The sequence below is a fragment of the Prionailurus viverrinus genome, chromosome D4 (assembly GCF_022837055.1).
Source record: "Prionailurus viverrinus isolate Anna chromosome D4, UM_Priviv_1.0, whole genome shotgun sequence".
Taxonomy (NCBI): domain Eukaryota; kingdom Metazoa; phylum Chordata; class Mammalia; order Carnivora; family Felidae; genus Prionailurus; species Prionailurus viverrinus.
The window spans coordinates 825,372-841,864 of NC_062573.1; the positions used below are offsets into that span (position 1 = coordinate 825,372).

General features: G+C 53.1%; 1 protein-coding gene across 14 annotated transcripts in view; it reads right to left on the bottom strand.

Moving 5' to 3' along the window:
* The window catches only part of DNM1 (dynamin 1), a 44,618-nt gene that overhangs the window by 9,153 nt on the left and 18,972 nt on the right, over positions 1–16,493 (bottom strand). For 10 of the 14 annotated variants that reach the window (XR_007146363.1, XR_007146364.1, XR_007146366.1 and 7 more), the window contains exons 11-15: positions 9,643–9,729; positions 5,930–6,000; positions 5,655–5,706; positions 5,437–5,448; positions 2,950–3,063 (exon numbers count right to left, since the gene is read on the bottom strand). Coding sequence is in view for 9 of the 14 variants with exons in the window: in XM_047830518.1 (XP_047686474.1) it covers positions 2,950–3,063; positions 5,437–5,448; positions 5,655–5,706; positions 5,930–6,000; positions 9,643–9,729 (336 nt within the window). In the remaining 5 variants the exon portion in view is untranslated. Of the gene's footprint in view, positions 1–2,949; positions 3,064–5,436; positions 5,449–5,654; positions 5,707–5,929; positions 6,001–9,642; positions 9,730–16,000; positions 16,140–16,493 lie in introns of all 14 variants that reach the window. The other 4 variants (XM_047830526.1, XM_047830524.1, XM_047830519.1 and 1 more) reach the window with 2 other exon arrangements.

Here is a 16,493-nt window from a genome sequence, read left to right on the forward strand (position 1 = left end):
GTGGCCTGTTTAATAGGATTGGTTTGGCCGGAGCCCTCTGGGAGGAGTGATGTGTATCTGTGGATGCGCATGTGGGCGCCAGGCCGACGTGCACGCGCGTGTGTGCCTGCCATGGGCTGAGATCTGTCTGTAGGTTGCTACGTTCAAGGGAAGGCCCGGGGATCTGCGGACGAGATAGTCCAGGATGGGGCTCTGGGAGGAGGACAAGGGTTTCTGCTGCCGGCACCCCACTTGCCCACACCATGGGACCCATGCTGTGACTGGGGGTGGGGTGTGGGGGGCGGGCGGGGATGTCTATGTGGGTCTCAGGGACTCAGGGCTTGGGCACGAGCCTCGACCAGGACCACGGGTCAGGGGCAGGGTTTAGGAGGACCCTGCTCCCAGTCCTGCCCACCTCCTTCTCCCCCCACCCCCCTCCACCCGCCTGGCCCATCCAGCCACATAAAGCCTTCTTTATGCCAGGCGGGTGGCCAGGAGCCCCAGAGGGCGGCTGGGGGAGGAGAGGAGGAAGTTGCACACGCGGCCAGGGAACATCTGGAAGCGTTCGAGGGAGGCCCCGCCACCACCCGCCCTGCCGCCCTGCCTGCGCTCTGGGGTTGGACTCTAGGTAGGAGCGGCCTCCTCCCCCCACCCCTCCCTTCCTGCTGGCCGGCCCCCTCCCCAGGCCCCTCCTTCCCAGCCACAGCTCCCGCTCACCCCTGCCACGTCAAAGGAGGCAGAAGGGGAGTCGGGAGCAGAGAGGGGACCACGGGCTGGCTGGGCTGGGGCTGGGGGGCCTTGGATCTCCAGGAGACGGGGCCGAAGCTCCCACCCGACCGACAGACACTGCTGCCTGGATGGATCAGAGGACACCTCCACTCCGTCTACCCAGTGTTTAGACTATCTGTTCAGGACTCCCAAATTGTACAGTAGTCTGCACATTGGTTAGGCTGGGCTGGGTTAGACCCTCGGCACCGCCGCTGGAGAGCTGGACCGACCCCCACACGCCATCCCAGAACCGGAGTCTGGAGACCGGGCAGGGGACTGGGGGGGGGGGGGCGGGTTGGGAGGGATGCTGGGAGGAGGTGCAGAGGGAAGGGGGGGTACCCTGCTGTGAGACGGGATGTGGGTGCTGACGGGTGGCAGAGGAAGAAATGAGAAGCTGGGGGGTCAGCGAGGGCTGGGGGTTTGGGCAGCCGCCTGTCTGCCCAGAGGGCCACCCAAGTCCCAAAGGCCAGAGGGCTGGCGGCTGGGGTAGAGAGGGGGACAGATCACGCTCCTCACAGCCCAGACCACCTCCATGTCCCCCAGGTGTTCTAGTGCAAAACTCCGCTCACATCCCACACACACACACACACACACACGAACTCAACGACTCGACACGCACACCCCCCACAACTCAGGCACATACATTCCCACACCCAAACTAAAATCACACATCTGTGACTCCTGCACATCTCACGCACACACACGTGCGCGCACACGCGCACCCTCACCATGGAACACCGGCCCTCTCCCATCCTTACGTCCCAAGTACATGCATATTGTTCCCCATGCACACCCTCCCTCCTCAAGTCCATCTGCCACATACACGCACCTTCACTTATACACCGAGCACAGGCGCACACGCCCCAGAGTCAGACCTCAGGCACACACCGTCTCCCCCCAACCACACCTAGATGCTTACACCCCAAACGCTCTCCCACAACCCCCCCAACATCCACCAGCCTCGCACACTCCGCCTCCCGGCATTCGCTGCCCACCCCCACCCCGCCCACACCAACTCAGCACGGCTCCCACAGGCGACCCCACTCGAATGTGCACACAAAGCTCAATGAGACCCCGTCACGGGAGGACAGGGCCCCTCTTGGATACATTTCCCTGCAGTGTAGCCCTCAGCCCCAGGTCACACGGTCCCCTGGCCCCGTATGAGGAGCCCAACATAAGGGCACCAGGAGTTCTGGGGCCAGCGGTCAGCACCCCCGGCCCACGAGGGATCTAGGTAGCCTGCCTGAGCGACAGAGCAGGAAGCGACCCCCCCCCCACCTCGTCACGCCACCTCACACTCCCTCCCTTCCAGGGGCCCCATGCTCCGGGAGAGGCCAGCGTTGGGGTAATGAGGTCCAGATGGCTTGGCGCCCCAGCCAGTGACGACAGAGGGCCCGGCCCAAGATGGTGGGGGGGGGGCTTGCCCGGGATGACTTGGAGGAGGCGGGGATCAAGGAGGGGGCTAGGAGACCAAAATCACAGCCCCCACCCCAGCCCCACTCCCCCACCGAGAGCGCCCTCTCCTCTAAAAGCTTCCTCAGGAAGAGGGTCCCCTCCCCCACTCTGTGGCCAGCTGGAGTTCATTACTACAAGCCCCCCCGCCCCCAGCCCTCCCTATTCTCTCTGGTCACCTCTGGAATCCAGATGTGGAAGCCAAATAGACTCATTCTTAAAGGAGACCAGCAGCAGGGGAGGGAGACGGCAGGGGCTCTGTCTGCCTCTGTGGGCAAGGAGGGGTTTTCCGTGGCTCCTCTACAGGGCCCCATCACTCCTGGTCCTTCAGCCTCGAGGCATCTGGGGCACCTCCTTTGCACCGACAGGGTCTGGGGGACTGGGGTGCAGGGGTTAACAGGGCGTCTGGCAGCTGGACGTGTGTGTGTCATAGGCCTGTGGGGGCCACGGGGGAGGCGGCGCGCCCTTGGAGCAGGAAAACAGGAAGGCCACAGGGCTGGTGGGGTCAGGGGGGTGCCCAGCACCCCTGCCCACCCTCTCCAGGGCGCTGAGCCCCAGGCTCCCCGATCCTGATAAGCCATCTTCTCTGTCCAGCCTGGATGAGCTCCCGGGATTGCCTGGATCTTTGCAGCCCAACTCCATCCAAGGGTCTTTGATGGGATTAAAAAAAACCCGTTTGTTGGGTGGTTCGGTCTACTCCCAGCCCAGGGTGTCTGAGCCTCACCCCCTGACCAGTGGCTCTTTCCTTACCTCGTCATCCTTATACCAGGACAGATTCTCGGCCGTCAGCACAAACCAGTACTCCTTGGAGCCCCCCTTCATGATGCCAATGTTGTTGATGGTCAGCCAGCCCTTCCGGATGACCTGGAGGGTGAGAGGGCAGGAGGTCAGTGGGCAGAGGCCCGGATTCCCTGTGGAGGATGGGGTAGGCAAAGAGAGGTGCTCAAAAGCCCGCCCCTCTTCTAGCTCTTGGAGGCCTGGCCGGTCAGAGCAGGCCAGACCTGCTCTGGTTTGAACCACAAGTGAACAGACTGGAAGAGGCAGGAAGGCAGAGGTCGGGTCGGGATAAAGAGCCTTTTGATAGAGCCACCTGAGTAGGGGACTGGTAGCCTTCGTAGGGGATGAGTCCCCGCTGCTCAAAGTGTGGAGTCGAGTTGAGGTGGCCAACTGGGCCACACGATTCTGAAGGTCTTTTCAGCTTGAGATGCACCTTATTGTAAGACTTGTTTCTGACCTCAGGGACTTCGCACATGCTGCTGCCGCCTCTGCCTAGAACGCACTTCCCCTCCTGTTTGTCTGTCAAATTCCTATGCGCCCCCGCCCCAGGCATCAGCTCAGGAGTCACATTCTCAGGTGGGCCCTCCCTGGCCCCCAGTAGGAGTCAGGACCCCCACTATAGTCTTATTGTCTTTTATCACTCCCTTCTGTGACAATGGCTGATATTCAAAAGTGTGTGTGTGTGTGTGTGTGTGTGTGTGTGTGTGTTTGAGAGAGAGAGAGAGAGAGAGAGAGAGAGAGAGAGACATCATCTCTTGATGCCTGTCTTGCTAAATTGTGAGCTCTCTAAAAGCTCACTGGTATATTCCAGCACCTTGCAGTGTGCTTGGCAGGCAGAAAGTGATCAATAAACATCTGTGACATGAACACATGAATGCAACAGAAGTAGGGTTCTCGGGGTCTCTGGCCCCAGGCTCTGGATAGGAGTGGGGTGTTGGGGAGTGGGAGCAAGGGGAAGGGCTGAGCACGAACTGAACAGGCCCCTTTGTCCCTGGGGAGCCCAGAGTAACAGGCAAAGGTCTCTTTTCATTGTAGGGAGCTGCTGTCCCCAAGACCATCCTGAGCCATCACCACAGACCAGGGCCTGCGGATTCTACTCCAAGGTCAAGGCCACTAAGTAGACCCTAGCGGTGGGCCATCCTGAGCGTGAGGGAGCTTCTTCTGCTCCATCCCCTGGCCCTGACCTCCCTGGCTTTTCTGAGCATCCAGAGAAGACAAGAGGAGCCTGGGGCTCGCAGGAAAGCCCTCTGGGGTCAGGCCCACTTCCGAGGCCCCCCAAACCCTCCTGGAGCCTTCCTTGACCCTCTCTGGCTTCCCCAAGAACCTTGCAGAGAACCCAAGTCACGCAGTGGATCAGTAGCGGCGTAGCTGTCTTAGCCTTTAACAGAAACAAGAGAGCCAGGTGCCCCATGATCCTTCTTCCACCCTGTCCCGGTTCGGTGAGGATCCCCTCAGTGTCTCGCCACTGTCTTCAGAATTGAGTCCAAATGCCACGCCCCGGCACTCCATACCCCAGGATCTGACCAGCAGACCTTGTCATGCTATTTGCTGCTGACTTGCAGCCTTTGTCCTCCCTCGGCCACCCCCAGCTCTGCCAAACCTCCTTCCAGAGCCCCTGCACCAGAGACCTCCTGCTCTTCCAGCTCCCACCCTGCCTGGGTCCTGACTGCAGGCTCAGGTCTCCAAGGGACAGGACCAACGTCTGACTCCTGTCCGGGGACCAGCACAGCGTAGACGCCACCGAGCATTTGCTGAACCGAATTGCCCTGGGATATTACATTCATCAGTGCCTTCATTCTAGTGAGCACCTACTGTGTGCCAGGCCCTGGGCTGAGGGCTGAGAATGTGCTGATGGACAAGAGAGACCCGGCCCTTTCCCTCGTGGGGTTTGAGAAGGAACCAGATATGAAGCCAATAATCACACAAACACCTAGATTATTGTAAAGAAACTATGGCCTCTGGAAAATTCCAGATTATGGCTTGTGTGTACAGGTGAGGATGAGAAGTGGTGTTTCAGCAGAGATCTGAAGGGCAGAAGAAGGCAAAGAGGGACATGTTTCTTGATATTTCACTCATCTCTTTACTCAACTCTCTGGTAGAGATGGCTACCTTAAAAATAGATTTCTCTTTCATCCATCCATCCATCCATCCATCCAACAGATATTTAAGGAGCACCTAATGATTGCCAGGCCCCCACCAGCCATTTTCACTCACCCAGCCCACATGATCTACCTCTGACTGAAGTAGATACTTAGCTCATGCACGCTGATGGGTAGGCTGATGGGCTCTGTGTATGGCTAAGCCTTGCCTCTGGACTGAGATCGTGTGTGGACACCCATGTGCTGGTGTGTGCAAGCAGCTCAGGCCAGGGTGCCCTTTCCCCCCCGTGTGTCCCCACTACAAATGGGCCCCCTCCTCCCCCTCACTACATAAGCCAAGAGCCCCAGTCCTGGTACTCACCAGAATCTCATCCTGCAAAGAGGTAACCATAGCAACCACGAGAAGCATCGGGAGAGAGGAGAGAGGGTTACTGAGGCAGAGTGGGAGGCTTGTGGCTGGCAGCTGACAGGCTCCCTGGCCCCTGTGAGACCCTTCCCCTCGGGGGGAGGGGACTCTCAGAGCTTGGCGTCCGTCCGGCACCCTCCATCCTTCCGGCTGGGGCACTGGGGTTCACTCACCTGGTTCCCTGAAGCCTTCTTCTTGTTCATCTGGTTGCTCCTCTGCTGAGCACTAATAGGGAGCGAAGGAAGAGTCTCAGAACTTCTCTCAAGAGGCCTTGCTTCAATGCCACTACCCAGTGGGCACCACGCTCAGAGGGTCAGCCCAGCAGGCCTGTGTCCTATACATGCATGCATGCATGCGCGCGCGCGCACACACACACACACACACGCACGCACACACACACACACACACTCCCGGGAGCTGTCACCTTCTCTGCCTAGGGAGCACTCACTTGGCAAAGCCTATGAAGTCCTCATGATTGGTATTCATGTAAGCCAACTCAATATCGATGAGAAGCATGACCTTTGAGGATACACACGTCAGCAGGCAAGGGGAAAAAGTACGGCAAAGTTTTAAAATGCATGAAAAGCTGGAAGAAATATACTTATGGCACCTATAGAACCCATAATAAATCAATCAACACATCAGTAATAGTATCCATAATAAATAAAAGAGTTCCTACAAGTCAATAAGTGAAAGGCAGACAAGAAACACAAATCAAAAATAGTCAGAGAACATGATTGCATAATTCACAGAAGAAACGCATATAATCAATAAGGATGTGTAAAAAAAAAAAAAGCTCACCCTCATGAATAAAGAAATGTAAATGAAAACAACGAGACCCTTTCATAATCTATCAAATGAATAATAAATATTGATAGTGACCAGTGTGGGCACACTGTGGGGAGACAGATTCTCATACACTGTTGGTGGGAACGTAAATTAGCATCACCTTCTTGGAGGGTAATTTGGAAATATTTAACAATAATGGGGCGCCTGGGTGGCGCAGTCGGTTAAGCGTCCCACTTCAGCCAGGTCACGATCTCGCGGTCCGTGAGTTCGAGCCCCGCGTCGGGCTCTGGGCCGATGGCTCAGAGCCTGGAGCCTGTTTCCGATTCTGTGTCTCCCTCTCTCTCTGCCCCTCCCCCGTTCATGCTCTGTCTCTCTCTGTCCCAAAAATAAATAAAAACGTGGAAAAAAAAATTAAAAAAAAAACAATATTAACATGCACATATTCATTTCTAGAAATCTACTTATCTATCTATCTAGCCGGTATCTATCTGCTAGATAAGCTCATCAAGTGAGCAAAGCTATGTATCCCAGGGTGTTCAGTGGGGTGTGGTTGGTAATAGTGAAAAATTGGAAACAAGCCAACGGCCATAAGAAAGTGAAATAAATTATGGTCGCTTCTAAGCAATAAAGCACTCTACAGCTGTTCAAAAGAACGAGGACAGGAGTGCCTGGGTGGTGCAATCGGTTAAGCATCCGACTCTTGATCTTGGCTCTGGTCACGATCTCGCAGTTCGTGAGTTCGAGTCCCACTTCGGGCTCTGCGCTGATGGTGCAAAGCCTACTTGGGATTCAGAACGGAGTCACGACCAGAGTGACTTTTTTTTTTTTAAGTGGAAAGTGGAAAAAATAAAATTTGTTTAAATGTTTATTTTCGAGAGAGGGAGAGAAAGCAAGAGCAGGGGAGAGGCACAGAGGGAGGGAGACAGAGGATCCGAAGTGGGCCCTTCGCTGTCAGCACAGAGCCTGACGCGGGGCTCGAACCCACAAACCGTGAGACCGTGACCTGAGCCGGAGTCGGCCGCTCAACCGCCTGAGCCACCCAGGCGCCCCAGAGTGACATTCCTGACGCACACTGCCGGGTTTTGACCCAAGCCCCACTGCTCCCTGTAATAAGCCTGTGTTCACTGAGCCTCAAGTTCCACAGATGAAGTGTTTCTGCCTCACAGGAGTGGTGAAGACACATGAAATGAGGCAGATCACATGTCTGACATGTAACGGGGGCTCCACAGATGTTAGCTACCACAATTATCGTTAGAGAAAAAAAGGCAAGACACACAGCAGGGCTGTGGTTACGGAAGATTAAGATGGAATCTGGAATCTGGATGCGCCTAGAAAAAAAAAAAAAATGCCTGGGCCTGGAAGGGAACACATCGAACTGTGCGTGATGGTTATTTTGTGGGAGGAGCTGGGGGCAGGGAAGAGTCAATGAAGGAACACTTACTTGTAATTTAATTGCTTTTACACTGACTGAATATTTTATTAAGTATTTATCATGTTTGAAATGAAAGAGATCTGTAAGGATTCAAAGACACCACATCCAGACAAAGACGTGGACGGCACCATCATGGAGAAGGGTTGGGAATTGGGAGCCAGAGGTAGGTGTAGACAGAAGGATGACTGAGAGACGGACAAGCAAGGAGGACTCGCCTGTGAGCTTCGTGAGGGCCGTGAGGGAGCCTGCTCATCTCTGCTCCTCCGGCTCAGAGGCAACATTCAGGGACCATGTTTGTGATTGAATGAATGAATGAATGAACAGGGACCATGTTTGTGACTGAATGAATCAGTGAATGAATGAATGAACAGGGACCATGTTTGTGATTGAACGAATCGATGAATGAATGAATGAACAGGGACCATGTTTGTGACTGAATGAATCGATGAATGAATGAATGAACAGGGACCATGTTTGTGACTGAATGAATCAGTGCATGAATGAATGAATGAATGAATGAATACTTGATAAATGACTACGTAAATGGAAGAGGGGGTGGCTATGACAGGTATATGGTGACCCGGAGAAGTAGAAAATAGAGACAGAGGCCCCAAGAGAGACGACGAGAGGACCGACTGTCAGAAGGTTGAGAAGGAGATAGTGGAAATGCAAGATGGCACAGCTCCAGTAAATAGTATGGAAATAGTATGGAAATACTATGGAAATAAATAGTATGGAAAACAGTATGGCGGCTCCTCAAAAAGTTAAATACAGAATTACCAAATGATTCGGCAATCCCACTTCCGGGTGTATACCCCAGAGAGCTGGAAGCGGGGTCTCAAAGAGACATTCGCACACTAATGTTTATAGAAGCATTATTCATAAGAGCCAAAAGGTGGAAACAGCCCAAATGGATAAACACTATGCGGCATATACCTTAAAAGGCTTTCAAAGGACGGAAATTCTGACACCCGCTACAACAGGGATGAACCCTGAAGAAATTGTGCTAAGTAAAATAAGCCCGACACAAAAGGACAATTGTTGGGGTGCCGGGGTGGCTGGGTCAGTTAAGCGTCTGACTCTTGGTTTCGGCTCAGGTCATAATCTCACGGTTTGTGAGATCGAGCCCCACATCAGACTCTGCGCTGGCAGCTCAGAGCCTGCTTGGAGTTCTCTCTCTCTCCCTCTCTTTCTGCCCTTCCCTGTTCACACGCCCTCTCTCTTATCTCCGTCTTGTTCTCAAAAATAAATAAACTTAAAAAAAAAAAAAGAAACAGAATTAAAAAAAAAAAAACAAAACAGGACAGTTGTAAGCTTCCACCTAGAGCGGTCAAATTCATAGACACACAAACTAGAAAGATGGTTGCCAGGGGCTGGTGGGGAGCAGGGGACGGCGAGTCCCTGTTTAATGAGGTTCAGTTTGGGCAGATGAAAAAGTTCTGGAGACAGATGGTGCTAATGGCTGCGTGACACTGTGAATGTGCTTAAGGCCACTGAACTGCATGCTTAAAAATGGTTAAAGTAGTAAATTTCATGTTATATATATTTTACCACAATAAAAAAGAGAAGCAGAGGGGAGCCTGGTGGCTCAGTGGGTTAAGCATCCGACTTCGGCTCACGGCATGATCTCATGGCTCGTGAGTGTGTGAGTTCGAGCCTCAAGTCGGGCTCTGTGCTGACAGCTCAGAGCCTGGAGCCTGCTTCCGATAACGTGTCCCTCTCTCGTTCTGCCCCTCCCCGTCTCACGCTCTGTCTCTTTGTCTCTGTCTCTCTCAAGATTAAATAAACATTAAAAAATTTTTTTTAAAAAAGAGAAAGAAGCAGAGAGTAGAGGCGAGAAAGTGTAAGGGAGATGGAGACAGAAGAGACAAAATGGGAAGGAGGAGGAGAGCCCGGGGTGCGGGGAGAGGCGGGGGGGGGGGGGGGCAGGAGGGACTCACCTGCTCCTTGGTGCGACCCTCGCGCTCCCGGATGTGGGTGGTCACGATGCGCTCCATCTCCTCCCGCAGGCGGGGGTACTGCTGGAGCTGGGGAAGGGCGGGAGGGGAGAGAGCCACGTACACAGGGGGCACCGGCGGGGGGCACCCCCACCCCACCAGAATCCAGGGATCCAGGGGCGTGGGGTGGGAGGCACACACAGAATGCCCGAGATGAGGGGAAGAGAAGCCTGGGGTCCCAGGAAGCTGAAGGCACCAAGCCACGGCCACCCTTTCCCCCAAGTGTCGGATCCAAATGGCAATTCAAAGGTCTTTCTGGTTCCAGGCCCTCTTCACTGGCCTACTTGGGCAACTTCTGGGGGAGGGCAGTTCCCAAGGGCGGAAATGCCACGGGGCTCAGCCTCCTCGGCCGCCTTGGTGGCAGCCATCTTGGAAACAGACTGTTCGATTGAGGCCTTTGTTTGGGGGACCGTTAGCTCCCAAAGCTTTCGCTGACCCTTGGGGCCGCTCCTTGTCCTCCCAGAAGCTTGGAGGAATCAGGTGGAATCAGGAGTCGGGTGGAATCAGGCAGAGAACAGCCTCGAGATTCCTATCCAGGAAGAGTCTGGGGAGGGCGCAGCCCAAGGTGCCAGCTGGCCTCCTGAGTCAGGCTGGGGACAGGCAGTGGCCCTGTCAGAGCTGAGGGAGGGGCCAGAGGAAACAAGCAGGCACACACTGGACATGCAGGAGCCCCAGGCAGGACATGCGAGGGCACAGGGTGGGCGGCATGCGGAGTGGGGTGCCAGCAGCATGAGCAGTACCCCGCGGGGGCCTGACTGGGCCCCGGGCCCTCTTGGTAGGATCCACCCAGTTTTGCCTCCCTTTGCATGCCCCGGCCTGGCACCATCATCCCCAGCGGTGTCCGACCAGCTCTGAGCTGGCCAGGCGACCGGTCTCTACCCCACTGCTTTGGGGTAGGAGCTCAGCAGCACCCATTTCCCTCCGGTTTTTATCAACTGAGGACGAAGGGGCAGTTGCTCCAAACCTTTCTCTCTCTGCCTGTGAACTCTGCCCTCAGCTCAGCCCGGCTCTGGACAAAGCCCAGGCTGCTTCATTCTCCTTCAAGACTGTTGGCTGCCACCTCCTCCAGAAAGCCTGCCCTGACCACCCCAAGAGCTGGGTTAGGGGCCTCTCTGTGGCCCCCCCACCCCATCAACAGGATTGTGGCTGCCCTGAGGGCAGGGGCAGGGCCAGGCACGAGGCTGGGGCTCAAAGAGGGCATGTTGAAGGACAGACAGAATGAACGAAGGATGGATGTCTTTGCCCTCCTTGCCAGGGTGAGTGGACGCCAGTTCCTCTGGCTCGTGGTCAAGCTCCTCCTCCGGAGGGGGCCTCGCTGAGCTGATGATGGGGAACCCACCCACAGGAACCTCGAGTCCCACTGGCCTGTCCTCCCCACTTGGTGGTCACGTGGGACCCAGGTAGGGCCAACCTCAAACCAGTCCTGTCCCTCTTCCCATGCCTGGGTCAGGCCCCTCAGGTGGATCCTCCTATGTGGGAAGAGACCTGGAGGTTAGCGTGCCTGGGTCGCAGGTAGTGATTCTGAGGGCAAGATGGAGGCTGAGAAGATGGGGCGGGGGGGGGGGCACGGGGAGAGGCAAGAGGATGGGGAAGAAAGTGGCACCCTGGATGCCCAGGAGAGGTAGACATGAGAGATGGGACATTCCCCTCTCCACCCTCGGCCATCCCATGCCTATGCCAAGGTGCGGCTGACGTGGCCAAGCACAGGGGACCCGGGGGAGAGGTGGCCTGAGACCTGGAGCTTCAAAACAAACGCTGGCTGGACGGGCCTGGTGGGTCCGCTGCCCCACGAGGCCCAAGGAGGGGCTCCTACTCCTCCTCGAAGTCTCCAACTTGGGGCAGAGATTCAGGACTGAGTCACCACCAGCAGAAGGCTTCCTCTGAGGTGGTCCCAAGTGCTCCCTCCCAGGGTGGGGCTGTGACAGGGGTGTGGGGGGGAGGGGGGAGGGCCGAGGGAGCAATTTGCCAAAGACCATGACCAGTTCTCCCACCAACCGCCTGGACGTTACATTTGTCAACTTTTCCACGTGTCACACAGGACAGGGCAGCCTCAGCCTCTTTGAGAAGTTCTGTTCCCTTTGAGCATCTTTTTCCATTCTGGCTGCCTCTGAGCATTTCCAGGACTTTTAGCCAGTTTTTAAAATGGAACATTTCTCTCTCAGTCCTTGGCTGAGGGAGCGGGGCGGTCAGTTTGGAGCCCACGAGTTCGTGGCCAAGGACACAGGCCCTGGAGCCACATGACTCTTGTTTCAAAGCCAGCCCCTGCCCTGCCGACTGTCCTTAAAAAAGTGACTGCGACCTCTCCGAGCCTTGGCTTCTCCACACGTAAAATGGGGTAGTAACAGCACCTTCCCTTTTGGCGTTGTTGAGAGGATTGAGCAGTACGTCCCACGTGTGACCTTAAACTTTAGATTTTATCCAGAGAGGAAAGTTGCAGTCCCAGCAGGTCTGGGAATAGTTAAGAGCTGACTATTTAGAAGCCTCTGTCAGGGGGGGCCTTGCTAAACTTCTAGAAGACTTGGGGAGGAAAAAAATAGACGAAGATGGGTGTATTTTGCCGTGTAAAGAAAAGAGATCATGACTACTCATTAAATAAATCAAAAGGCAAAATTATTTTTTAGAAATAATTTATGGGGCGCCTGGGTGGTTCAGTCGATTGAGCGTCCAACTCTTGGTTTCAGCTCAGGTCATGATCTCACGGTTCGTGGGATCCAGCCCGGTGTAGGGCTCTGTGCTGACAGTGTGGAGCCTGCTTGGGATTCTCTCTCTCTCCCTCTCTCTCTCTCTGTCCCTCCCCCACTCGCTCTTTCTCTCTCAAAATAAATAAACTTTAGAAATAAATAATTTATAAGGTTTCCCCTTTAAAGTTTTTGTCGATCCATATTCCTCCTGACAAAAATCTACAGACTCACTGTAAGACTAAACTTTTCAGAGTGGAAATGGGAAAGTTCCCATTTTTCCTTGCCTGCTCTTAAAGTAACAGTTAGCAATTTGGTGACTGTGCCTTTGGGATTTTGTTATTTATCTATATTATTTCCTCCCCCCAAATATTATACATTGTCTTCTGAAACCTGCTTTTTCCCCCCACAGTATACTGTAGAGGGACATGTGAATGGAAATAAATATGCCTGCCCTTCTAACATATAGTCTGCCGTTGACTGGGTGATACTTTACATAATCGATCGCCTCTTGGTGGACATCTGGGTTGTTTCCAAAATTTTACCATATACGATAATTACTGCTTTCTTTTGGAATGCAGTTCAGCAGAGTGTTTCACAGTTTTTATTTAAAAAAAATTTTTTTTAATGCTTATTATTTTTGAGAGAGAGAGACAGAGACAGAGAGCAAGCAGGGGAGGGGCAGAGAGAGAGGGAGACACAGGATCGGAGGCAGGCTCCAGGCTCTGAGCTGCCAGCACAGAGCCTGATGCGGGGCTCAAACTCACAGACTACGATATCATGACCTGAGCTGAAGTCAGCCGCTTAACCGGCTGAGCCACCCAGGCGCCCCGTTTCACAGTTTTTAAAAAGTGTTTGTATCTAGTAATCCGTCTTCTAGGAATCTATCCTAAGGAAAAAAATCCTAGAGACAGAAAAATAAACATTTGAACAGATTTGAAGATGTTCAGGGGCGCCTGGCTGGCTCAGTTAGTGGAGCCTGCGACACTTGATCTCAGGATTGTGGGTGTAGAGCTTACTTAAAAAAGGAGGGGGGGAGGTGCCTTGGTGGCTCAGTCAGTTGGGCATCTGACCTCGGCTCAGGTCATGATCTCGAAGTTCACGAGTTCAAGCCTGGTATTGGGCTCTGTGCCGACAGCTCAGAGCCCGGAGCCTGCTTCAGATTCTTGTCTCCCTCTCTGCCCCTCCCCTGCTCACACTCTGTCTCTCTCTGTCTCTCTCAGAAATAAATACACACTAAAAAAAAAAAAAAAAAAAAAAAAAAAAAAAAAAAAGATGTTCATTGTCAGATTATTTATAATATTGAATAACTGGAGACAATTTAAATGTTCACCAATAGGAAAACTGTTATGTAAACCATGATAAACCTATTATGCAACCACTAAAAAATGTTTATGTTGACTCTATGTGATAATACCCCCCAAAATGTGTGCTACTAAAAGAAAAAGCAGAATGCTAGTACGTTTGCAGTGTGACTACCTAACAGAGTAAATAAACCTACATATAGAAAAAAATATCTGGAGGAATAAGGTAACACTTTCTGGGGAGCACTCTTGTGGAAGTTACCAAAATCGTGAAATGCTCATCTCTCTCGACTAGGCGATTCTCTGGGTAAAAATTTGCTCTAAAGAAACAACAGGAGAGGCATCTGGATGGCTCAGTCGGGTAAGCGTCCGGCTCTGGATTCAGCTCAGGTCATGACCTCACGGTTGGTGAGATCGAGCCCCGCGTTGGGCTCTGCGCTGACAGCACGAAGCCTGCTTGGGATTCTCTCTCCCTCCCTCTCTCTCTCTCTCTCTCTCTCTAAATAAACATTAAACCAAAGAAGAAGCAACAGGATATATGTTGTAAATACATCTATAAGGATGTTCGCTGCAGCACTGTTTGTAAGAGACAAAGAAGTTTGAAACAATCTAAATGTCAAGAGGTATTGAATATGTAGATCACAGCACGTTTCTACCGTGGGCTACGATTCAGCAGTTCAAGGGCACATCTTCCTGTAGTTACATTCCCATGACACACTGCTTGGTAAAAAAGAGTTCCCGAATCAGTGTGTGGAGTATGGTCCATTTAGGTTAAACTGGCATATATACGTCATTAGTTAGGAAGCGTGGTCCACATATTTTTTCTTATCTTTAGAGTTGTTCAATTGTGGGGATTTGCTTTCTCTGTGCTGCTTGAATATTTTTATAGCAGCCCTGCATGATCAGAACAAAATCAAGAAGGATCGTTTCTTTTTCTTTTTTTCTTTCTTTCTTTTTTTTTTTTTAAAGGAGTGTACGTGGCAAGAAATGTACAAAAATCTCCATGGTGCCTCCCTGGAAAGGGAGGGGGGCGGCCTTCTCTCTAAGCCTTGGCGTTTACCAAACTTTTAAAACGGAGAATGTACTAGTTTGACAATTAAAAGCCAAAGTTAAAAAAAAAAAATGTAGTCATACCTTGTCTTCGTTTGTAAAGAGAGTTGAGGCAGCTTAAACTAAACTCGGTATTTTTAAAAACTTAACAAAAGTGAGATTGGGTGGCTTAGTAGTCAAGGTGCAGTGGGACCATGACTCAGACGTCGTGGTAAATACTATGCAGTGGGGCGTCCAGCCCAGATTTTATTCCACCTGAAACAGGGATGGAGTGGATGTTAATTTGCTTACTGTCTGCATTAGGCATGAAAAGTGGGCAAAGTGATAGAGGATAACGGGGGGGGGGGGTGCACACAACTAATTATGTACGAGCCATGAAAACCCATGTATTTGAAACATGAAGTTGGGGCAGAAGGGCCCCCACCTCCCAGCATAGGGAGCTTTTTCAAGTACAGGTGAGGCTGGGCTCTCCCTGAGATTCTGATTCAGCCAGCTGGGCAGGGACATTTGAATTCTGGAAGAGTTCCCCCAGGCAGCTGATTCTCATGCACTCCCCCGAGGGAAGAACTGTGTTGGGAATATCTGGCTAAAAATCCTCAAAATGCCCCAGAGTGGACAAATAGGAAGAAGGCATCTAAAAGGTCGCAGACCCAAAAGAGGCTGACCCTGTCGAATGCATATGGATTACTAGAAAGTGAGTAATCCAATATGCTTTTAGGCAAATTTGTTTTAAGGAACTGGGATAGTTCCCCGACTCCAGGAGGCCCTGATCCCAGGTCTACTCCCTCAGCTTTCCTAAATCAGAACCCCACTCTGCTCTTCTTGTCCGAGACTCAGTTTGTTCATCTGTAAAATGGGGATAATACTACCCACTTCTTAGGGTTGTTGAGAGGCTAACGTGAGATGAAAAGGATAAGCACTTAGCTCGGTGCTTGGCACATAATAGGTGCTCAATAAATAGCAGCTGTCCCCTTAGCATTGTCGCCATTGTCCTTCTTATTGGTGAAAAGGGGCCACTGAGGATGCGCGGGTTGGGGTGGTCTCTGGCAGAGATGGGGGCCTAAAAGGATCATAAATTTAAACAGACCCAGGGTGATAAGCTGGCACGAAACTTAAGGGCCCGGAGTCACCTGGCCAGCACAGGTGTTTGGGTCCACGTGGGTGGCCGAGAGGCTGCCGGGTCTGTTCAGCAGATGGTTCTGCCCACGGGAGTCCCTGGCCATGAGGAAGGGACGGCCAGGCCCAGCCCCGCCCTGGTGGCCGTCATACCTTTTCGCTACACTTTCTGATGGTGGCCGTGAGCTCACTGACTACCATATCCACACACTTGATACTGGGCTCTTTGAGCTTCTGCACCTGCTTTTTCACTGTGGCTTCAAAAGCGAGGTCAGGTGTGAAGAGGCCCGTCCTGCACCCGGGGAGGAGGAGGGGACAGGAGGAGAAGCAGCCATGGGCAGGGCCGGGAGAAGGAAGAGGAGTGAAAGCCAAGCAGAGCCAGGATTCAGGAGTGGAGGATGGCACAGGCATGGGGGAAAAGAGAGAGACACCGACACAGAGAAAGAGAGAACAGAAGACAATGTGAGTGTGGGACCGGCCCTCCCTACCGCCCCCCAGGGCCGGCACCTCCTAGGAGCGGCCAGGTATCTTGAAGGGTCCTGTGGGTATGGGGCGGGGGGGGGGGGGCTTCTGAGGGACCAGCCCCCTGTTCTGTACAAGGCCCCTTACTGAGTTCAGATCCTCTCCCCAGGGCTTGGCGTCCTCC